This window comes from Pogoniulus pusillus, chromosome 15 (assembly GCF_015220805.1).
Source record: "Pogoniulus pusillus isolate bPogPus1 chromosome 15, bPogPus1.pri, whole genome shotgun sequence".
In the NCBI taxonomy this organism is placed as follows: Eukaryota; Metazoa; Chordata; class Aves; order Piciformes; family Lybiidae; genus Pogoniulus; species Pogoniulus pusillus.
This window is the reverse complement of record NC_087278.1, coordinates 12,915,198-12,939,762: the sequence shown is the minus strand read 5'-3', so window position 1 is coordinate 12,939,762 and position 24,565 is coordinate 12,915,198. Positions and strand designations below refer to the sequence as shown.

General features: G+C 39.0%; 2 protein-coding genes across 3 annotated transcripts in view; one reads left to right on the top strand and one right to left on the bottom strand.

The window, feature by feature from the left end:
• The first annotated feature begins 38 nt into the window (after window positions 1-38).
• On the top strand, window positions 39-5,379 carry NOPCHAP1 (NOP protein chaperone 1). Its single transcript, XM_064155420.1, has 4 exons — window positions 39-143; window positions 1,461-1,547; window positions 3,266-3,402; window positions 4,734-5,379. The coding sequence occupies exons 1-4, from the start codon at window positions 74-76 to the stop codon at window positions 4,914-4,916; spliced, it is 477 nt and encodes a 158-aa protein (XP_064011490.1). The 5' UTR covers window positions 39-73; the 3' UTR covers window positions 4,917-5,379.
• Window positions 5,380-6,904: 1,525 nt separating this feature from the next.
• ALDH1L2 (aldehyde dehydrogenase 1 family member L2) overlaps window positions 6,905-24,565 on the bottom strand; it is a 38,634-nt gene continuing 20,973 nt past the window's right edge. For both annotated transcript variants that reach the window (XM_064155416.1, XM_064155415.1), the window contains exons 7-23: window positions 23,631-23,765; window positions 23,118-23,243; window positions 21,743-21,834; window positions 20,737-20,884; window positions 19,900-20,019; window positions 18,641-18,768; window positions 17,328-17,478; window positions 16,860-16,930; window positions 16,646-16,751; window positions 16,225-16,312; window positions 15,432-15,525; window positions 14,663-14,759; window positions 13,153-13,251; window positions 12,275-12,440; window positions 10,664-10,769; window positions 9,100-9,299; window positions 6,905-8,072 (exon numbers count right to left, since the gene is read on the bottom strand). In XM_064155416.1, coding sequence (XP_064011486.1) covers window positions 8,017-8,072; window positions 9,100-9,299; window positions 10,664-10,769; window positions 12,275-12,440; window positions 13,153-13,251; window positions 14,663-14,759; window positions 15,432-15,525; window positions 16,225-16,312; window positions 16,646-16,751; window positions 16,860-16,930; window positions 17,328-17,478; window positions 18,641-18,768; window positions 19,900-20,019; window positions 20,737-20,884; window positions 21,743-21,834; window positions 23,118-23,243; window positions 23,631-23,765 — 1,983 coding nt within the window. In that variant the 3' untranslated portion in view covers window positions 6,905-8,016. The remainder of the gene's footprint in view (window positions 8,073-9,099; window positions 9,300-10,663; window positions 10,770-12,274; window positions 12,441-13,152; window positions 13,252-14,662; window positions 14,760-15,431; window positions 15,526-16,224; window positions 16,313-16,645; window positions 16,752-16,859; window positions 16,931-17,327; window positions 17,479-18,640; window positions 18,769-19,899; window positions 20,020-20,736; window positions 20,885-21,742; window positions 21,835-23,117; window positions 23,244-23,630; window positions 23,766-24,565) is intronic.

Below are 24,565 nucleotides of genomic sequence, written 5' to 3'. Positions count from 1 at the left end.
CCCGCCCACCCGGGGGCGCTGTGCTGCGGCGGGTGAGCCCCGAGCCGGGCGTGACTTCCGGCTGAGTCGGCGCATGGCGGGGGCTGGCGGAGCGGCGCGGCCGGCGGCTTCTCGGGAGCTGCTGGCCGTGGGCCTTCGAGGAGGTGAGCGGCTTTCTGAAGAGAAACGAAGCTGGTCGGGGCGGTGAGAGCCTGGTAGCCGAGAGGTGTGGCGCTTCTTTTCAAGCAGAGCTGCGTCTCCCACCCGCTTCGCGGCTAGGCGGCGAGGTGGACGCTGCAGGGCTCAGCACGGCCGCTCCCCGGGACCGGGAGGCTGGGGAAGGGCAGGGCAAGCCAGGGGGCCGGAGGGTCAGTCTGGCTCATAGTGAGCTGCAGGAGTCGGGCAGCCGTCGGGCAGCTCGGAGGCGGGGACTTTTCGAGCCGCTGCGGCTGCAAGTGTGATTGCATCTGGCGTGTTTAAGAATTGCCGTTTTGGCGAGCACCGCTAGCGCGGTACGGAGTGAGTGTAGGGCGGGGGAGACAGCGGACAAGCGTTTCGTGTCCATCGTTGTTTGAAGGTAAAAAATCACAGAAAGAAAAGCAAAAGTTCATTTCATTTAACGGTAAAAGATTGTTGGCTGTGTCGGTGGTCAGAAGGACTAACCTGTTTAATTAGTGCAGAATTTGCTTGCATCATTTGGATTTTGCAGTGGCGTCAGCATTACCGGGTGTGGCCTGCGTGTTCCTTAGTTGCCACCTCGCAGTCGGGCACATGAGGGAAGGGATTTAAACCGGTGTGAGTGGCACGTGTTAGCTGCTGCCACACTTTTGCTGCGGGTTGTTGCGGGTCGTTTCTCTGTGCGTTGATAAATAAATCACTCGATCTTTGACAAAAGACTTTAAAAAGAGTAGAAACTTGTAAGAAGTGACCAGTGGCCTGTATAGCCTAGTATCCTTTCCTCTAACTGCAATAGTACATTATAATTACAGAGAACTTGTTAAGCATTTGGTGCTTCTCCTTCGTATGCTTGCCCAGCATCTGCAGTTGTAGGTTGGACTGCATGGATGATCTTGAAGGTCTCTTCCAGTTAAATATATTCTGTGTTTTAGTGAATGTGAGGGGTATGTCTGTGTTCTGTCGTTTTAGTATCTAATCATGACTTTGCTACATCATGTGTGTACACTTTGCTACATCATTCTGTGTTGAACCTCCTCAGCGGTCTGCTTTCACAGCCTTGTGGTAGCAAGTACTAGGTATTCACTACCTCCTACATAAAGAAGTACTGAGGTGATAACCTCAAACAGACATCAAGAAACAGTGTTTGTAGCAGAGTGGGATTCCTGGAGGTGGAGACAGCTGAATCCTCATGTTCAGTCTTGCAGATAGGTAGAAAGGCAGAGTTTAAAAGAGAGCCCTACAGGTAAAATGTAGCATTTGTGTTTGAAGCAGGTGAACATTCAAATTACTTGTTTTGTTTCCAGGGCTGGAAGAAACTTTGTTGATTAGTTCAAAATGTAGCAGCAAGAAAGCCACAACTTTACAGACAGTAAGGATGCCAAGGAGTAATCGTAAGTATGACTATGTTATTGAAATATTGTCAAATAGTAGGTAGCGTCTTCGACATGAATGTAGCTTCAGTGCTTTCCTTGCATTAGTAAAGGGAGAAGCTCTTGTGTTCTTTGTTTGCTGCTTTGAGGTCCTGTGTTGCAGTTGCATATCCCACAGGTTAATCATGTAACTGCTGCTTCTGCAAAGCTAGATTTTATGATGCTAGGCATTACAGCTGTAAATTTTAGGGACTTGATTCTTGCAGAAATATTCTTGCTGTCTGCATAAAGTGAATTCACCAGGCTGTACCTCTGCTCTCTATTTACTTTGCTGCTTTCAAATGATTCAAGTTATGTAGATCACTGTCAGACCTTTAATAAATGTGCTGGCAAAATTATTAAGCCAGATCATGTAGCTATTAATTCATAACACATAATTTGAATGTATTAAGAAAACTTTAGTCTCAAATTGTTCTTTTCCACTATAGTTTTTGCTTCTTTGTTCATCTGGGTTTCTTAGCTCTTTTCAGAAGTAATATTTGGTGTATAAAAACATTTATTTCAAAATAGGCTCCTGTCAAATTATTGTATTTTTATTTTGTGATTGAGCTGAGATTGAAAGTTAACAGAAAAAAACAATTTGTTGTGTCAAATTCTTTCTTAGAAAACAGTTTCTACAAGGGTGACAGTGTTTCAAAGGTAGGTTATACCTGTTAGACTTTGGAGATCATTTGGAATAGTACCTCTTACTTCAGGGAGAATGAAAGCTACCTAATCTGCCAGTGATGGCAAACATGTGGAGCAAATATTAGTGAAAGAAACTCTGAGGCAGGTGAAGATATTCCCTTCCTCTGTGAAGAGGAAATGAGTGTGATTATCTTAATGGCACTGATTATCTTAAAATTGTTGCCAAGTCCCACTGATCTTAGAGGGATACTTCTGTAGAGGATTAGTACTTTAATACTTCAACCTCGAGCATGTTTGTTTCACCCACCACCTTAATTTCATAGCCTTTTTTGATAATTACATAAAATTTCATTTATTGTAGTTTGACATCTGTGGCATCTGTGCTACAGCTAATTTTTTTTTGCTTGAGTCTTTCAGCCTACACTTTAATCAGGAGTAAAAGACAACATAATTATATTTCCACTGGAGATAATGCTCATGTGAAAGTTTTGCAAGATGGAAATTGCCTCAAATTGTGCCAGGGGAGATCGAGGTTGAATATTAAGAAAGATTTAAAAGGGGGGTCAGGCATTGGAATAGGCTGCCCAGGGAGGTGGTGAAGTCATCATCGCTGGAGGTGTTAAGAAAACATGTAAACGTGGCACTTCAGGACATGGTTTCATGTCCATGGTGGTGTTAGGTTGACAGTCAGTTCGATGATCTTAGAGTCTTTTCCAACCAAAACAATCCTAGAATTGTGGTACTCCATATGTATTTAAAGCAAATTTTCTGTGAAGTGGTCACATTTTGGTTTAAGAATCTGAATGGAATTGCTGAAGTGATTTCTTTCTGTGTAACCTGCCAACCAGTAGATTTGGTATCTTTTTTGCTGCCTTGGAAAATGGCATACTATAATAAGTTCTCCTATTAAATCATCTTACATATCATAGACAGGTGGAAATTAGAGTTGAAATTGAATCCATTTAAATTCTTAGATTTATGAGGTATAAATGTATAAATTAATGTGCATCTTTTTGTATATAGACAAATTATGGTAATTATTTCTTTTCCAGTTCTGGATCAAGTTCAGAGCTTTTTACCACAGATGGCACATGCAAATGATGAATTAAGAAGAAAAATGGAAACAGTACCAGCTCATCAGTTTGATATTGAAAATATAGACAGCACAACAGAAAAAGTTATAGAAATGGTAAATGCTTAATTACCTTTTTTTTTTTTTTAGTTTATGAAGTCAATTTAGACCCGATAAAGTAATTCTTTGATCTCCAGATGAGCTAATTTGATAGATAGGGCTAAGTCTTTACCATTTTCATTTATGATCTGCAAGTGCAAAATCTAAATTTAATAGAATTGCTCCTTTGGTTAAAACTTGATATTTGTACTTCCAAAATTTAAAGAGTGGGAATGAGGTAGTTTAAGGCCAGAGTAAGAAATACTTTAAAATCAGCAACTCTCAGTCAAGTCACAAGTTGTATTTTAAATGTCTTGAGTAATCCAATTTGAAACCGGACAGTGCAAGGTGTAGAAAGGCATAGCAGAAGGCTTTAGCATACAAGTAATGACTGGCTTTCAGCTGTGCAGAGTAGGTGTTTTAATATGAAGGTGTTATGTGCCTGTCCCAGAAGAGTGCCTTCTGGTCTGCAGACTCAGAAGGTAGCAGCCTGCCTTATTTCTGCCTTTTGTTTTGTGTAACTGTCAGAACCATTTATTTGCCACTGGTTGGATTTAGAGTTCTTGTAGATTGTATTCAGCCTACATCTAATAGTTTGTCATGTGCTGGTAGTATGTTGAAAATGCCAAATGAATAATGAGAAAACAAAGTGGATCATGATTGTTTGTTGGAGTGGGTGGACAGGATGTTTAATATTTTTCATGTGGCATTGTCTGATCAGTGTCTTGGCTTTGTAACAAGCCAGGAGGCCTCATGATCATAATGCTATTTGCAAATCACAGAAGAATTTATTTGCATCTCAAATTCCTGTATTTTGCTTTGCAGCATATAGGAAGTTTTTGAGGTGAGTGGTTATCAGTTTAAGACACAAGTTTTCAGACCTCAAAAACCATGGCTCTGCATATGGAAATATGTATGACCACTTTTGCTTCAAAAATATCCTGGTGGTTTAAAGCCATTGGTATTTGGCAGTAGTAGTAGTGCCATGAACATTACTAGGTTATAAGATCTATAAACACACACTTGTGTATCATGGCCCTGTGTGCACAAAATGCTTTCATTGAATTCTTTACTGAAAATTACAGTTTTGATGCCTTCTGTCCATTAGTTTAAATATTTGATTTAGGCTGAGTTCAGCTATCAATTATCTCTTTGATAATACAAAACCAGCAATAGATTCTCTAGGAATCTGTTCATGATATTTGTCATAATGTTAGGAGAACTCCAAAGTCTTTCTAATTGTAGTTGGGTTGAAGGCTGTTTCATTTGTTTGTTTTTGTTCTTCTCAAATGACAGAAGTGATACAGAAATGTACACTGTGTTAACTAAGGTGTTCGACTTTTTTCCAGAATGTGGCTGTAGTTGAAATGAGTGATTCTGACACAGATGAAGAGATTCTGACTTCAGAAGATGATTGGGAATCTGAAGATGACTCTATATTTAATGAAGTGACAACAGACAACATTAAATTCCCTAACCAAAAGGGAGAAAAGGGCAAAATAGAGATTTTGGACAGCAAAGTGAATAAGTAGAGCCGTTTTATTTTACTTTAAAAATAAACCCCAAAACCAAACAAAAAATTCTCACCCCAAAGCCCAGATTGTGTCTTCATGCTTTGAAGACTTGGCCCTTAAACTACGTTGATTCCTAGTGTAGCATCCCTCAGGATCCTGTGAAACACTATATAGTGAAGAATTCAGGATCCACCCATGACTGAAGCAGGCTGGACTTCTGAAGAATTTGTTACAGTTTTATTCATCTAACAACATGGAAATTAACTCGGTATTAGGTTAGATTAAGAAAGCAGCTAGAATTAGGGACACTTGAAGTAAGTTAGAGTTCTTGTTCCGTGACTCTGTCAGTCCTTGTCAAGGATTTTCGTATCATGCTGTACATTTTTGCTTCAAGGGCAGGAAAAAAGCTTTGGTTTTTATATTCCGTGACTTGCCAAGTGTTATGTACAACGCCTTCAATATTAAACATTCTCTTAAAGTACACTGGAGGTTTGTCTACATTACATTCATGACATCAATAGTTGAACATTAAAGCAGTGGTTGAGGTAATTTCAGGACAAGTTGGCACGGGCAAGGAGTGCCATGACTTGAAAGTTTGGCAAAGGGTTCCTTACCCTTTCTGCACTGAGCTGTGTGTCAATACAGGCAGTTTACTAGCTCATAGCGGGGAAAATGTATGGCTGTAGTGCAGGTCCCCTCAGTGCTTACATGGTCAGGTCTGCCTCTGGTGTTCAGATTGCTTTAAATTACACTTCATCTTCCAATTTGCAACTTTTCTTCCACTTGGCAACCTTTCTTAGGTTAGCTTGAAACAATTGTGAAACACAAATCATTCTTAATTACCTCAAATCGATCCAATACAATTGTTTGGGCTGTTGTATTCACTTCATAAAACAATTTGCACTGCAGAGCTATCTAACATGCTCCTGGATGTCGCCACTTGTTTCTTAAAGAAACTTTGTATTTTCTACAACATGAAAGTAAAATCTTTGTGTTGTGTTTGCTAAAATATTGAACTTAATGCCATGACTTGGAACCTGCAGTTAACAGAATTTACTTTTAATCCCATACTTCATGGAATCAGAATCAACCAGGTTGGAAGAGACCTCCAAGATCATCCAGTCCAACCTAGCACCCAGCCCTAGCCAGTCAACTAGACCATAGCACTAAGCGCCTCATCCAGTCTCCTTTTGAACACCCCCAGGGATGGTGACTCCACCACCTCCCTGGGCAGCCCATTCCAATGCCAATCACTCTCTTTGGCAACAAGCTCCTCCTAACATCCAGCCTAGACCTCCCCTGGCACAACTTGAGACTGTGTCCCTTTTTCTATTGCTGGTTGCCTGGCAGAAGAGACCAACTCCACCTGGCTACAACCTCCCTTCAGGTAGTTGTAGACAGCAATGAGGTTACCCCTGAGCCTCCTCTTCTCCAGGCTAAACAAACTCAGCTCCTTCTGCCTCTCCTCGTAAGGTTTCTGTTCCAGGCCTTTCACCAGCTTTGTCGCCCTTCTCTGGACACGTTCCAGTACCTCAACATCTCTCTTGAATTGAGTGGCCCAGAACTGGACACAGCACTCAAGGGGTGTCCTGACCAGTGCTGAGTACAGAGGCAGAATAACCTCCCTTGTCCTACTGGCCACACTGTTCCTGATACAGACCAGGATGCCATTGGCTCTCTTGGCCACCTGTGCACACTGCTGGCTCATCTTCAGCCTACTCTCTACCAGTACCCCCAGGTCCCTTTCTGCCTGGCTGCTTTCCAGCCACTCTGTCCCCAGCTTGTAGTGCTGCTTAAGGTTGTTGTGGCCAAAGTGTAGAACCCTGCCCTTGGCCTTGTTAAATCTCATCCCACTGGCCTCTGCCCACCCATCCAGCCTGTCCAGATCCCTCTGCAGGGCTCCTGCCCTCCAACAGATCCACACCTGCTCCTAGCTTGGTGTCATCTGCAAATTTACGGATGCTGGACTCAATCCCCTTGTCCAGATCATCAATAAAGACAGTGAATTTAGAGCTATAGTTTTAATGTCTCTTTCTGTAGTATTTTTCAGAAGAAGTTCCTTTCCTTCAACATGTATCTTAAAAATACAATGAGGAGATTATTTTCTGGGATTGAACAACAGAATGTTTTAGAGAGTGAGATGAATGGGGATCAAAGAATGGGACTCTTCTTTCTAATAGCAGCCAACATAGGAGATTAATCTATGGATGGAGTTCAGTGGTCTGAAGTAGGCTGTTTGTTAGTTAAGGTCTTAATCTATGGAAAACCTCTTCAAACTGAAGAAGGTTTGAAAGCCAACAACTTAACTCAGTCTGAGGTTCTACGAGGGATTTTTCCATAGGGTAAAGCCAAAGTAAAGTATAAAATACAATGTAACAGTCATGCTGTATAAAGCAGTGATAACAGTCCATGTGCACAGACACAAGTGATTTTAATCTGTTAATGTAACCACCTTTCAAACTGCAGCAGAAAACACATCCCATATCAACAAAAAGATAGAAAATATTTTCAGCAACTTTAGCTTGATGTGCATAGTTTAACACCAATGTTGAACTCTGTATGTACTATACAAAGATCATAGTAAGTGCACTTTCTTGCGTTAATTTACTTGTTATGGCACAAAGGTTTTCTGTACTGCTGAAGAATCACCAGAGCAGAATATTTAATTGCTACTGTAAATCTAGAACTGATTTATAGCAAAAATTGAATAATCAGAGCATACTGTTTCAATTTTAAGAGAAGTCTAATGACTAAAGGTTAACATGATCGTGTAATTGTTTTCCCACAAGAAGCAGAGATGTGAGAACTCATTCTTCATCTGAAAAAATAAACCAAATCATGTTCTTGCTTTTTGAGGGAGGATTGTGCTAACAATTACTGTAGCATGATCTAAATAACTTCAGGTTAATTTCAAAATTATTTTATCTGTCAGCAAGATTAAAATCTGGGCCTGATTTACAGGAACTTATCCATGTTTTGTTTGGAATTTTTTTTGTTTTGTTTGTTTTTTGGTTGTAGCACTGCAGACAGCATATCCTGGGCCTGGTATTGAGTGCTTCATGGAGCCATAAAGATTCAAACTCAGTTCAAAGTTCACTTTACGAGTGAGGTTGTTACTTTAGTATTCCACAGTGATAGCTTTGGTTCTGAGATATTCATGAAGAGCTTCTTCACCTGTTCAAGCACAATATTCACCAGTTAGAATGGCAGCTTAATGAGAGAATGCTGTCAGAGATGTTAACTACATTACTAATAAGAAACCCTGAAATGTAGCCATTGAGTTCTTAAGGAAGAGTAGAAACAACTTGCTCTCCCACTGAGATTTACAAAACTGGTTTGGCAAGAAGAGGCCAAGTCCAACAGACATGGAAAGAAAAAAGAGCTGGAATTTAACAAGCAGACTCCTGGGTGGAACTGAGGCAGCAGCAGTCTCTGGATGACCACTGGGGACTCAGTTGCATTTACAAACTTTGGTTTGCCAATGTTAAGTTCCCAGGTAAAGAAGCTGTTAAAAAATATGATTTTTTTTTTCCTGATAGTACTACTTATTTTGGTTTCAGGAAATACCTGATACTTGCTAGAGATTCCAAAGGCAAAAAATCTGTTGTGTCACTGAACTTTTTTTTACTTTCAGTTTTCATTGCCTTGAGGCTTGATCTGTCCAGGCTTGTATGGTGTCTTCCACAGACTAGACTTCACCTTTTTAAAAACTGGTTTTGAAAAGACTTTTTAATGCATCTTCCTCTGTGGCTATGGACAAATTCTGTCAGCATTTTAAGACATGAAAGAGTTTTACATGCTCTTACAAGTTTATAGAGTAAACCCAAACTAGCATTCTTTCTGAAGGAAAGATTTTTCTGACTTTGGCCAATATCTTTGCTACTTGGCAGCATTTTGTAGCCTGAACGGAGCTCTGGACAAGATGTAATTTGACTGCCCTAAGAGGACTTGGAAGAGGAATATTTCGTGTGCCACAGCATTATTTAGCACATGTACAGGAAGGGTTGAACTGGAGGTACTGAGGTGAGGATATTGTACGGATGGGGTTGCAACTAGATTACTGCAACTGGAAGAATGTAGGAGCTGCAGGAAATGCATCCATGGGTCATGGTTTACTAGATATACTGTACAAAGGTAAGGTTGTTTTTCCAGTTGATTTAGAATGTCAGATGAGAAATAAGGGAGGGAGAGAACGACTTACCTAAATCTTTCCCAAAGCCAGACTGCTTAAATCCACCAAATGGTGCTGCCACATCAGTTTTGTTATATGTGTTAATAAAAACTGTTCCAGCTTCTAGTTTTTCACTGATGTAGAGAGCTTTGCTTATGTCTTTTGTGAAAACTCCAGAAGCTAAGCCATATTCTGTAGTATTTGCCCGTTGCAGCACCCCATCGATGTCACTGTGGGGAAATAAATTATTGAACTAGGTAAATGAAACAAGTGCTGGCAGCCTTCCACCATCAGTGCTATTCAGGCACCTTTACTCATGCTTTTTCTTCTCCAGGTAGCTTTTTTCTTAAAGAAAATTCAGGACTAATCTGTGTGTCAATCTGACAGATTCGTACTTGTAACCTTCTATTTCAGCAGTTAAGATCTACACTAAGAAATGTCAAAGGAAAGGTTTCAGTATGTGTACCAAATTTGCTCAGCTACAGTATGACTTGGGGAGTAGAGCAATAGAAAAATAATTGTGAAGCAGAGCTTGACAGCAGATAATGAACCACTTGGCTAAAATTTTGACCTGCTTTATGAGTTAATGGAGAATAAATACTGAGATTCGGACTTCTGAAGACATAACTTGTCAGGGTATGTCCAGAGTGCTATTTTCTACTTGCATCTCACCTCCATATTGATTAAAAAATCTCTAATATCTAACATTTAAAAAACTCAAGACAGTCACTTAGCACCATACATGACACAGTCTCAAGTTGTGCCGGGGGAAGTATAGGCTGGATGTTAGGAGGAAGTTCTTGACAGAGAGAGTGATTGGCATTGGAATGGGCTGCCCAGGGAGGTGGTGGAGTCACCATCCCTGGAGGTGTTCAGGAAAAGACTGGATGAGGCACTTAGTGCCATGGTCTAGTTGATTGGCTAGGGCTGGGTGCTAGGTTGAACTGGATGACCTTGGAGGTCTCTTCCAACCTGCTTGATTCTATGATTCTATGATTTATAGATGTGAAGCATTATTTATGTGGCTGGTTCTGAACTGCACTATCCATCTGCAGAAAATGAAACCTGGTGGCATTATTTACATGAAGTTTATACAGAGTTTTAATCTCGTCTGTGTGTAAAATAGTTCTTATCATTTGGAATGGAAGTTATTAAAAACCACAGGTCTACAAAATATACAGAAGGATTTTCATTTGCAGTAAAGTGCAGCAAACAACACTGGTCTTTTGTGACAGAAAAATAAGCAATTCCACTGGAAAAAAAAACCCCACATTTTGTAATTTGATCAAGTTGTTGCAATTAACCACATCAACTTCAGTAAAAATGGTTCATTGAATATTAAATCTTACTTCAGAACTGCCACAGCAGTGGCACTGGTGGTATTCTATCCTGTCACATGCTGCTAATAGTGTCAGTTTTACACTGACACAGAGCAAGATAGCTCTTAATAAAAAAGGTAATTTCTCCAAATTTAGCTGGAAGAAGATATAGGGATTCAGAATGGTGTTACAGGATTTAACAAAAGCTTGCTACCATTTCCACACTTTTCCACACAGAAAATAAAAATTCCAGCAGTAACTAGAGGAGAACATACCCATTTTTAAATTTAGAAATCACCATCACAGGACCAAAGGACTCCTCCTGGGCAATATACATATGGTCTTCAACATCCGTGAATACAGTGGGTTCCATGAAGAAACCTAAACAGAGGACAGACTGTCACTTGAGCACAGCAAAAGCATTTCACTATTTGTATTGTCCAGGCTGTCTCTTTTCCATACTTCCAGGTCATAGGTTGAGACTTGAAACAGGAAGCATCAAGACTGATGTGAAGTATGGATGGAGATGTGTGTGTAAGCACCAGAGAAACAGCAAAAACAAGGTTAAAAGAATGCCCTGTATTGCTCATAGAAACAACTGTGCACTGTTCCCTGCCAGGCCAGAAGGTCTGCATGGCACTGCTCAGGTGACTGACTCCTCAGGGGAAGACCCTGAAAGAGGAGATTAGAGGCCACTGTTTTTCTTGTTACCCAACTTGGCGAGTGAGTGCATTCCAGTTTGAGTAGGCAAAATCAGCTTCAGGGATTTCATATAAATTCTACTCCTTCCACAGGATTTCCTGTGTGCTTTTGTTACACTAATTTCTTAGAGTAATGAATCATCACTTATATTTTATTTAGGGATGCAGTCATGATGTTTTGAAACTGATGCAAATGTTTCTCCTTCATTATTGATAAAAGGCAGATGTCCACAAGAAAATGTTGCTTTTGTGCCTGCTCACTAAATTTAGCATGCATTTTGTCTGTGGAGCAATAAAAGTGTTTTGATAATATCTTATGCAAACTCTGCTAGTAGTTTCAGCTTTAGTGTTAGTGTGATCCAAATGGATATAATTATTCTTACAGCTCCTGACAATTCAAGGGTGTTGGGAAAAAAAGCCTCAAAGCCTTACAAACAACAGGAATAAATAAGCAAAAATATTCCCATACAGATTGGATTCTGAATCATTTTCATGTATTAGGCTTCAATTGCATAGCTTCTTTTTAACGTGAAACTTGGAAGTCTTGTTGTCAAGTGGAATCTTGCATTTAACTAGTACTTTTTCCATGATACTGCTATTGCTATATTGCAGTACTACAGCTATGTGCTACTTCACATAGTACAAAGGAGACAATCATGATGGCCTGGAACACAAATCCTATAAGGAGAGGCTGAGGGAGCTGGGGTTGTTTAGCCTGGAGAAGAGGAGGCTCAGGGGGGACCTCATTGCTGGCTACAACTACCTGAAGGGGCATTGTAGCCAGGTGGGGGTTGGCCTCTTCTCCCAGGCAACCAGCAATAGAACAAGGGGACACAGTCTCAAGTTGTGCCAGGGTAGGTATAGGCTGGATGTTAGGAGGAAGTTCTTCACAGACAGAGTGATTGGCATTGGAATGGGCTGCCCAGGGAGGTGGTGGAGGTACCGTCCCTTGAGGTCTTCAAGAAAAGCCTGGATGAGGCACTTAGTGCATTGGTCTAGTTGACTGGATAGGGCTGGGTGCTAGGTGGGACTGGATGAGCTTGGAGGTCTCTTCCAACCTGGTTGATTCTACGATTCTATGAATTAAGTCTAACGGCTTTAACAAGCATATTAATCAGGAATTAGATCAAATCAAACTTTTGTTTGAAGTGTAGAGGTTCCAAAGGCCTATGAAAAGAGTTTTACCTGGTCGACGTACTTGTCTTCCGCCATACACTAGAGTGGCTCCTTCTTTTACTCCAGTTTCACAATATTGCAGCAGCTTTTCCAAATGTGCTTTGTGATTTTGTGGACCATGATCTGTAGATCTATCAAGCGGGTCACCAATTTTCATCTTTTTTATTTCTTCCACCTGTGAGTTACCCAATTAAAATTAAGTTATGTAACACAGCAAAGTGTTAAAATTACCAGTGATGTGGAGTGCCTTGGGTTTTGTGCTATGAGTTAAGCTTTGAAGGCTGGGTTCTCATAAAGTGGAATGTTCCTCCTTTTCTAAAATGATGCTTGATAACCTCTGGTTTCTTCTGAGAAGTTTTGATGCTGTTTTCATGCACTCATTCTCTTCTGCTATTAAGACAGATGTGAAATGTTAGCTCCTACCTGTAGCGAATGAGTTCTGGTACTGATTTTCTCTTCTTGATCTATATAAATGAATTCTCCAGTGGTAGACCGTGGTGACTACTGGATGTTTAATAATGATCTTTGTATTATTGCAGCTAAGCTTCCAATATGCCTTTTTCTTAAAACTTCAGAGCAGCCTTCAATCACACTGACCTAAATTCAGTGGGTTTTAATCTTACCTTCCTAGTCAAATATAAATCATCACTTAAGTTACAGTATCTATTTCAGTGTCTCTTATCTGTGCATTACTGATCAAAATATCTCCCTTCAGTGCCTTCCTTTTAACCCTATGAGAGGTTCCTAAGAAGCAGCACTGCCAGTCATAAGGAACAATGAGAAATTAAACAACTGAAAATAAGAAGAAATGCAAGTGTCTATGAAACTAGTGGATCTTTGTGCCATAGAAAAGCATCTGCTCAGATTTTAGCTCTTAAATATCTTACCACTTTTTTAACAAATTCATCATGGATTGATTCCTCCACAAACAGCCTGCCAGCTGCAATGCAGTTCTCTCCTTTGTTGAAATATACTGCTCCCATACCCTGACCAGGAGAAAAAAACACATTAGTATTTACATGCAACCTTTTGTTTACTTTTCCCTTCATTCTATTCCTTTGGGTTGCACTCTGTGTTTGTGACTTTTAAAGCATAATGCTTTATGTAAAAAGACATCATCAATGCAGCAAGCAGACTAATCTTATAAATATGTTGCCAAGCACCCTCATGAAGACAAATGGCTCAGGATGAACTCATTAGCGCTGATTTTTCTGTTTCTATCAACATTCCACAGAAACATCTGCAGCAGGATCAAGAGAAGAGGGCTGGCAGGACAACTAGAGAATAACAAACTGTGCTAATCCTCTGAGCAATTCTGCTCATGTCAAAAGTTGTGGGTAACTAGGTGAACATGTGAGCCACAGAGAACCTCCTGTCCTGACTGTGGGCTCAGACTCTATCTAGTTTGTTCCTTTTTATCTACCAAGATCTGATACCTGACATTGTTTTTCTGCAGAGGTAGGGAAGTGGAGAAAGGAAGAACAGGACAAATAAAATAAAATTGACAAGTGTGTGTCAAAAAAGCATTGTTTTACAATTATTTTAAACTATCAATACCAGATATAGTTCAGGCCAACCCTTGCATCACCCTCTTACTTCCACAGCTAAGAAAAGTAGTGGGGTGGAACCACCCATCTTTTATTATAACCCATATACACTTCACTGTGCAGTCACTCAGACTCTTTCTCTGCCAACAGACACTCCAAAACTGGGGAAAGTGTATAATAGTTTCTTCCTGGTAGAAGTACCTGCTTAAGCCCTTGTAGAAGATTCACAGAGTTAGCATGTTGGGTAAGCAGTGTGGAAGAGCTTTGTTTGCTTCTTAGTGAGCAAACTGCACCTGCTGTCATTTTGATGAATCAGATTACCTGAGCAGGAAATAAGCTCCCTAAATCCACTGAATTTCTTATTTGCACATCTTACTTATTAACTTCAGACACATTATGACTGGTTGGGAAGGTGGATTATGATGATTGATGGTGAATTAAGAAGAACTATATGGCATTAGGGAGTCCACTGTGTATTTTTATTCACTTCCAGGCACTTTTTTTTTAAGTGTTTGGGGTTTTTTTTGAGTGTCAGAGTTTGACAAATATGTTTTCATGTGTTCACTTGCCTAGTGAAAATACCTTCCAGCTATATTTACTTGTTTTATTGTATCTTCTAAGGTATGCTTCTTGTAGTACTGATCCCTGCCATCTTGGTGCAGCATGAACTCTTCAATTGTGCTGTCAAAAAAGCCATCCTTCAGAAAAAGAGTCTGCTTTCTAACAGATTGCATGATTTTTCAAGCAAGGGCTGCCTACTACATTTTTTGGCAAGTTAATAAGAATATTGCAACACTATGAAGATGTATCATAAAGGCTTTAAATGTATTTTACTTGGAAGTAACATTACCATTTTTACAGCTCTGTCAAGTTCACAGTCACTGAATATGATCAATGGTGACTTTCCACCAAGTTCAAGAGAAACTTTCTTCAGATTAGTGGCTGCACTGTAAAAAATGTAAGGAATCACATAAAAACAAATTTAAAACATCTTATTTAATTATTTCCTTTTAATAATATCTAGTGAAAATGTATGAAACTCTGTTTGCTGGAGTATGTCCACAGAAGAGCAACAAAGCTGGTAAAGGGTCTAGAGAACAAGTAAGGGACAGGGATTGTTTAGTCTAGAGAAAAGGAGGCTGAGGGGAGACCTCATTGCTCTGTACAACTACCTGATGGGAGGCTGTAGTGACATAGGGATTGGTCTCTGCTTCCTAGTATCAGGTGACAGAATGAGAGGAAATGGCCTGAAATTGTGCCAGGGCAGGTTTATATTTGGTATTAGAAAAAATGTCTTTATGGAAAGAGCGGTCAGGCATTGGCATAGGTTGCCCAGGGAGGTAGTGGAGTCATTTTCCCTGGAGATATTCAAGACATAGATCAATGGCCATGGTGGTCGTAGGTTGGCTGTTGGACTGAACTTGAAGATCTTAGAGGTCTTTTCCATCCAAAACAATTCTACGATTCAACAATTCTATGATTTTCCATTACTGACTTAGTACAATTGTACATAAATGTAAACAACCATATGTAGTCTCTCATTTGTATTACTACACATGCACAACAGCTAGTAGGGTATTTCATAACTGAATTAAGTGTTGTAAATTTGCTGAGATTACCTCTTCATGATCTGTTTACCAGTTGGTGTTGACCCAGTGAATCCAACTTTGCGAACATCTGGATGCTCGGACAGGTGCTGTCCCACTAAACCACCTATTGGGGTGAGGAGAGGAGTTTAACTGGACAGGGCACAGACAATTTCTACTATGCTGACAGCAGCACTGTGACATAGAAAGAGCTAGAAATATGTCAGTCAAGTACAGCATCACATCGTTATTTATATTTACAGCTTTATTCAAATGACTGAAAGCCAAGTGTTAGTTAACTTGGATCACAAATCTGAGTCTCCAAATCACCCCATCTGTCTGGAGTAAAGAACTTCCTAATATCCCACTGAAGGTGGAATAATCTAATTTGTAACAAAGCCTGCCCCATTCAGTTACTTCATCATTTTTCTTTTTGTGGGAAAAGAGGAAAATGCTGACACTAGGTAACACAGTGTAGACCATGACTTACCTGAAGTCACCAGTATGTATCTTACCCTGTCTCTCTAGGTCTCACAGCTGCACCTGAATACTTACAAGTGTTGAGAGTATTAAGAGAAGTAATGAAGTTTTGTAATCAAGGGAAACATGTTTCTCTGTAATCCATTCTTTTCAGAGTGTTCATGCTGTTTGTAAGTGACTGTTACAGAGTTTTCCAATTCCATTCTGCACATATGTGCAATCATGGCATGACATAGATGCATACCTACTACCTACAAAGATACTTATATAATATGCCTAAAAAGATGAGTTTGCCAGTTTTAGCATGACCCACTCATCCCAGAAAAATGATTAGCTGAAGTTTTACCTGAACCAGGCAGAATATTTATGACACCCTTAGGAAATCCAGCTCTAGCTGAGAGTTCTGCAAACTTCAAGGAAGTCAGAGGTGTGACCTAAGTAGAAACATTTAGATTAGGTCACCTATCTAAATTAAATGCATGAGGCTATCTTTTACATTCAGTGGATTTCAAGTCCGATACAATATTCATCTTCTTATAGTGCTTCTTGTGGAAAAGAATTCATTCTTGAAAATGACAGTAGCATCAGAGTAGGACTGAAGACAACCAGTACCTTGTACCATCGTGGCAATTTATATTATTAAACACACACTTTAAAACATGTGACACCATCAATTTACCAGTGAGATCCACTAGATAACCTGAATTATTTTTCCTGAACAAATAGTGGAGGACCTAAGTCATCTGTACATTCTGTTTTGTTTTTACCTGAGCTGGCTTGAGCACAAGTGTGTTTCCTGCAGCCAAGCATGCTGCACTCTTCCATGCAAGCATCATCAGTGGGTAATTCCAGGGGATAACTATTGCACAGACACTTAAGATAGAGGAAAATAAGAAAAGATTACATTTTTGATGTCAGCCTTTGAGTGGCTATTATGTGTATCAAGTTTGCCACTAAAAACAAACAAGACATGATGCTTACCCTATTGGTTCTTTCCTGGTGAATGTTAGATTATGGTTTGGCCGTGCCTGGTTAATCGGAATTGTAGAACCCTACAAGACAGACATTACTACTGTTTTGTCATCTTAATTACAGATGTATTTGCCATGTAAGTATGCCACAGAGAAGGCTTCAAGACCAGAAGCATTTTTGCATTAGGAAGAAGGGACTTACCCCCATGATGACCACAACAAACATTTTTCTCTGTGAATGACCAAGAGCTGACTAAGCACACATATTGTGACATCTTATCTGATTTCTTAGATATTTTAGAGTCATACTCTAAATCCATGTACTCCAATTGGAGAGAAACTGTCCTTTTGCATTGTCAAGGAGACCTATTTTTTGATTCCTTATTGCTTTTGCTAGCATTGTTTTTTTTCCCCGTGTCAGCAAAACAAAAGTGTAGAGACGACTGCTGTTAATTATTGCCTTTACTTATTTACTTGCCTGAATCTTGTCACACCATCCAGCGAAGTATCTGAATGTTTGCACAGACATTCCAACATGGGTCTTCAAAGCTAGAGTGTAGACAGCTCCTGAGTCAATAGACTCTATGGTTGCTAACTCTTCTTGATGTTCTTCCATCAAGTCTGCAAGTCTTTAATAAAAACATTACTAATTCACATCAAAGAGAATGCATCTAATCATTGACAGCCTAAAACGACATTTAGTATGGCAAATAAATGTTATTAAAACTTCACTCCCACTGAATTTGGAGTTGGAGCACTGCAGGCACTGCTTATTAATATCAGTTAAGAACTTGGACAATTTCAAGTTAAATTTTGCAAATGTCTTCATATTGGCTGTAGCAGAAGAAGGATGAAGAAGACAGCTGGATGAAGGCATAAATAATGATAAGTATGGTATAACAAGTTAGAATGGTTCAGTTATGCTATAATGACTAGAATTCTTTTACTCTTTTTGTGCTGTATTATAGAAAACTGGAGCAGTAAGTCAAAAGCAAACACACAATAACATAAGAAACCTCAAGTGAACAAAATACCAAGAAAGAACTCAGAGCCCTAGATTAAGATTTGGGAAACCTAGAGTCATAATGTAGTTTTGCATTATCTGAGCTTGGAAGTAGATGCCTCAAATGTACCCAAATTTTCAAAGGCAGAGCTCCTAACCTGTAATGCAATTGAATTTTATATGCCTTGGTACCTCTGAAAATCTGGTGAATGGCCTCTTCAGGCCTCAGAGGTCTTCAGCCAAATGAGAAATATGCTGGGATACAATCCTAGAAAGTCTATCATCAGTTACAGTGTATTTCAAAATTAGTGGCAATGTGGCCATACATGTACTGTATGCAGTGCAGATGTAGGCAGGCTTAGCAAGATTAAAAGTCTCTGCCTACCTAACCTAGGTAGATTTTACCTATAAAGGAGCCTTAATTATACAGAAAGATTAGGACTTTGCAAGGGAATTTTCAATCCTTGTAACTAATAGCATCTACACTAAGTTAAGCCATCAAGTATTTAAAAGATCCTTTCCTCAAATTATTTGTTTCCGTTCATAAATAATTAAGAAGAACGGTGAGGGACCACAAGGTTTTTCTCTGCTACATGAAAGTCTAGCCAGCTAAGACCCAAGTCTAGTAAACTGAAGTAAACTAAGGAATGGAAAGATGGCTAGTCTGGTTCCTCTGACAGTAGGATTAAGAGTAGCCATCACATTCAGAATATATATGTAATGATTCTTCAGAGGCACAAACCAGTGAGATGTGAGAACAAAACCAACACAAGCTGTCTCTCCCTTACCTGTACATGAGTCGTCCCCTTTCCCTTGCATTCATTCTTCCCCATTCACCACTTTCAAATGCCTCCTTTGCTGCTGCCACTGCCTTGTCAACATCAGCCAACGAAGCAGACGATACACTGGCTATTACCTGTCCAAAGGTAGTATTGAGTTAGCTCAAACCAAAATGCTGCAATGCAGTGTCACTTCTTCCTCCTAAACTCCTTGACTTAACCAAGCACTTAATATCCTCAATCCCAGCAGTTGGCAAGGGTGAGGCAGGCTATAAAACTTTCAGACACAATTGAGGTAGCAGAATTTGGAGGACATTGCAGAGACTCTAGAGACCTATATTCTTCTGCACGTCAAGGTGCATCATCCTGCTTGATTTCACCTGTCTTTCCAGACATAAAATCTTTGTGATATTACAAAAGATGGAAGTCTTTTATATAAGGTATTATGATTTAATATCCAAACATGCTAAAATGACTCCCGCATCCTCAATTTATTAGCAATGGGACTTCTGTTACCATAAAGCACCATATACACATAGTATTTTATGATGATTGTGTTTCACAAATACACACATTATATGGACAGAATGGTTCTGACTTGTATTGAATCCTATAAGTTTCAGGTAAAGAACTATGATTTGACTTGTGATAATAGTGAAATCTGTGCTATTGCTGTCAATGAAATTTATACAGTCCAGAATTAAACAGCAATTACATGGACACTAGAATTACTGCTCTATTTATAATTCCTAATTATGAGTTGATCAATCAGGATTGAGTAGTTTAGGACAGAAGTGCAACTGCATATATTTTCTCCTTGAAAGAGACATTTTTCTCATTGGGAATTTAAAGGAAATTTGCACATCAGACTCATAAAAAAAGCAAAATAAAAACTGAGGTTGATGACTGATAAGAAATACACACAATATAAATAACTTCTTAAGCAACTATATAAACTATATAATAGTTCAATATAGTTTGTAATATAAACTATAGCATTTTTTGTTTGCATATATAAACAAAAATGAAATAAAGGTAAAAGATATAGCTGGATACAGAAATTGACACAATAATTGAAGTGGAAGTGAAATGCAAACCTGTAAAATATACAGACTGAGAAGTAAATTGAAATGTCAAAGTATTTGTAGGTTTTATTTAATGTCTATCACATGGGTTTGAAATTGGCAATATTCAGTTGGTGGTGTAGGTTTTTAATGGGCAAAGAAACTGAAACAAACTGGTAGTGATCATATTTAGAGATTACTCACTGATCCATCTGCTGGATTTATAGTGTCATATGTTTTCCCATCATCAGCATTTATAAACTGCCCATTGATGAAACACTGGTATGGCATATTCACAGTCATGTTGTTCACATTTTTTGAAACCTAAGAGTGAAATAAACAACAAATGAATTTAAACTTTTCATAGCTAATATTTTAGTGTAGCTTAACAAGTTTTTGGTATCTACAGCCAACATCCAGCCACATTTTACAATCTATCTAAAGGCAAGTGGACAAAGGAGTAAAATGAAATTGAAATCATATTCTCCCTGAACACCAGCAACTTTTACCGTGAGATAGTTCATCTGGTTTCTATATTATCATTGGAACTCTATGCCCAAACCAGTACTAAATGCTGCTTAAGGTTAGTCCCCGTGGATTTGAATCAAATGTTTAATTCTCCAATGCAAGAAATCCTGACTTGCTTAATGACTTCAAACACACTCAATCTTCCTTTCATACAAAGTTTTAAAAGAGGCTCATAGGAGAATTGTTTGCCTCAGGAAAGCAGGTCTAGAATTGTTTTGACCAAAGCATACTGACAAGAGATTACAAAGGAGACAGGAATATCTGACCATGTGTGATCTACTCTGTATTCTTGATCTCTTGGTTTCCAGTACACTAAAGTGACATTACATGTATACTTCCATTACAAAATGCAAATATATATAAAGCAGGGCTGGAAAAAAAGTCATGAAGAAGAGTTTGTAAGACCAAATATTTGCTTGCTTTTCCTACTGTGTCAAGCAATCTAATACAATGCATTGCCTACACTTCCCCCAGAAAAATAATAATCAGTGAAAGGAAAATAAAAGGTCTTACATAATCAACAACTAACTCTTCTTCTTTGTCTTCTCCTCTAAATTTTCTGACAGTCATTTGAATAAAGTCTGCAAACTTAGTGGCCATATACACATCTTCATTCTGTAGCTGAAGTCCACTGTATTTCTGTTTGATCTCTTCTAGCATTCTGAAGATTTTGAAGAAGGAGTAAGTTTAATTACAAATGAAATAATTATTCAAAGAATGGACTCATTAGAAGGTTGAAAGGAGTCAAGATTGGATACCAGTTTGTATGCATGTGAACAGGTGTGTGTGGCAACAGTGGCTCAGAAGTTGTGCATTTTACTGAAATCTGTTGATTTAATCAAAGGCATTACTGAAAATAAGTCAGCTCTGGAATACTTTGAGATAAACTTTTGGAGACAAATGACAAATAGCATATATTGCCTGAGTGATAAAACAGTATATGGGACCACTGTAACCAATACAATGGAGGACATTCATAGTTCTATGAGTCTGAAAAGTAATAAGGACAATAATCAGTTTGTTTTAAAACAACACCTGAAATGCTGGTCTTCTATTATGGCCTAAGATATCTGAGTTGTAAAAAAACAAAATGAAGAAAACACCTAAGGTGACCCAACATAGCATGAACTCAGTACATTTCTAAGCACAGGCTCGATTATTTCTGTGCAAGACAGCTCTTTCCCACTAGGTAGTTCTTTATTCAATTTCCAAACCAGCCACCTGGTCTTGAGATACCTGTCATTACATGCAGAATAGTTTGAGCATCACCACGCTCCCCAGTGTGGCTGGTATTCCTGAAGTTAATGAGAATTTACCAGAAAGAGCAGAATTAGGACAGTATCTCCTAATCTTGGGAGCAGAACTTGGCCACATTTTCAAAGATAGGAAGGGGAATAGTTAGAGTATTGGAAAATATAAGAGGATTTTTTTTAACACTACCTAATTAACCCTGGTTTAAAGGTACTGTGTTTCCACTAGCTTTGGCTCCAAATTTTTGTGATTCTCAGTATTTTTTTACCTGACAACATGCATAGAGGATGCTCCAGATTTGAAGAAGTCTGTGGAATCCTCAATTGCAGCAACATTGCTCAAAATTCCTTTCCAAATAGCCTAATAATACATAAAAACAATGGAGGCAATAATGAATAAGGATCTAACTGCAAGCAGTGTTTATCTAACCATTTTTTTGTATTCTAAAACATACAATTATTTTAAGAGGGTTTTGAACTGTCTAGAGACCTGATGTTAGCCAATAAAACTCTTCATCAAAATTAGCTTATATTATTTTGCCCATGATAATTTCACCTACTCAGGCAAGAAACCTGAATAGTACAATGCTAGTAATTTTTAGGCTTATTTTTAAAAGTTCTTCATCCTTCAAATAATAACTTTTCATTGCCTTGTGGTATACACTGTCAGCAGAGGCAAAGACAGCCTGGAGCACTTAGTGACTGGATTGGTGGAATTTTTGGGCAAAGCTAAGAAGCAGTTTAAGCTGCATGCATGAAATGGAGATTTCTGCTAACATGAACAGTGAATTAAGTGGTTTCAGAGTTAGCAGGTAGTGTCATGAACTGAGGAGTTATAGCTCTTTTTGACACTGTCTCAGTCAATAGCTCCAGGCAGCTTTTAGGTTGCTGGCAAGCAGACTGAAGGTAATCTTGTAGTTTAAAATATTATTAGTACATCAAGCTGCCTGAGCTGTGCCAAAAGTTACTGACCCTGTAGCAGAGTTAGCAGAAGGTAAGACATCTGTGATTCACTTGCTCTGGTACAAAATTATAATGACAAACGTGGCTTTCAGCTAAGACTTTGGCATACTACAGAGAGAGAGGCTATGTGAAAGGGTAGCAAAGTGCCTCTCTGGCTATAGAGCTGTCAGCTCCAGCTGCCCCATTGCGTGCCTCTGCTACTTGTGTGCGAGTGAACACTGCTGCTTTTCTCTTTCAAATTGCTGTTCTAAGACTCCCTAGAGCCTGCCTAACAGGAACATGCTGAGCATGTGCTAGTGAGTAACACCGCAGCGAAGAAAGAATTTCAGAACTGTCCAAGTCTGCCAGCGTTGAGAACCTTGTGGTTGCAAGGTGAGGATCCATTTGTTTTCCCTTGCTTCTACCACAATTCATAAATATTTACCATAGCTGACTCTGCAATCCCTTTCTTTGTACCACTTGTATCTGAAAGAAAACTTTGTAAAGGAAAGTGTAAACACTCCAGTCAATTCCCAATTTCACCTGAATGTCAATAACTAAAGATCGAATGCCCCACTCTTTGAGCACATTTTATCAAACAACAATTAGCATGACTAAAGAAAAATACACCTTGCCTATAATGAGAAGTATGTAATGCTTTGGCCTAAAGTAATATCCTATTAAAGCAGTTTATTCAATTACCCTAATATCTTCTGCCATCTTTTTCTCCTCTTCTGTAAGTTCCAAGGTAGTTTTTTCATCAGCAGAGAAGTATTTAGATGCAGGGATCATTTTTCCATCCTCAAACTGCAGATTCCTCACTAGTACCTGAAAAAATTAGAGGATTTTTTTTTTCAATTCCTTGTGTGAAAAGTTTTGAGGCATTAATATGGTAACTGAAACAGCAAAATAAATAGCTTGCAGAAAGCTGCCACGGTGCAGGGAATTTAGCACAGGCCACTCTTAACCACCTTTCAGATTATCTCCTAGTATCTATTAATAAATTTGAATCTCTATTAGAAATTAATATAGATAAAGTGAGAAGCAAAACATGAAGGTCTCTTCCAAAGGATGGTAGAGGACTGATAAACTCCAAACTAGTTAGCTGTCATTACAATGTGGATTGGATTTGTATAGCCTGACAAATCCACACTACCTGCCCTTCTTGCTAAAGTTAGTTCAGCCATGCTTATGTGTGCCAGAGCGAGCACTTACCATCTTCCCATCATTACCAAAAATGACTAGACCATTCTTGGTTACAAGTCCAGGTCTTGAAGCACCTTTAATTGACAGCTCTTGTCCAGCAGGCACTGAAGCATCAAGTAATGATGACCCATAAAAAGTAACCATCTAAAAATAAACAGAATTAAAAGTGCACTGATACTAAACACACTCTAAAATTCTAATAATGAAATTATACTGTTTTGAAGCTTTAATATAAATACAAGTATCTACACATTGCAAACTTACCACATTATTTCTGTATCTTTACAACCCAGGACATGTAAAACTTTGCAAGCTGCCTAAAGCTGCATGCTCTAACAGTGTGCATGCTGGAACCAGTGCAGAAAGGGGAGCAGGTTTTGCCAGTGCAAGCCCAGGAGACATCAGCAGAAGCCTGACAGTGACTGATGGGAGTCCTGCTCTGCTCCCAGGCTGACAATGCTGAAAGCTGCCCTCTTGAGCTCTTCTGTTCTTTCTAGCCTCTCCTGGACATTAGGGTAGAATGAGGCTTTATGGAGCAGCCTAACAATAGATGGCTAATATTTAAGTAACAAAATCTGGACAGTGCAGCCAGGAAAGATAATGTAACTTTAAAATATCTTATACAACGTGGATCAAATGTATTAAACTTTTAATACAGTGAAAGGAAATAGTTTGGCTTGGATAAAATGAGAAATATTTCTTTCTGCAAATTAACTGAGGCCCAAATAAAACCTCTTCTGTCTTTTCAGTAGCTCATAGTGGTTTATTTTTCTGTTAATACTGTGATGTACAGCATGCATTGAATGGTAGTACATGACTGCTTCTCAAAATAACTGTCACAGTCTGATTCTACCTTCCTTATTGCTTTGTATCATACCTACCCTCCTTATTGCTTTGTATCATACCCCATTAATTTTTTTTTCAGATATTTCTTTACATCAATA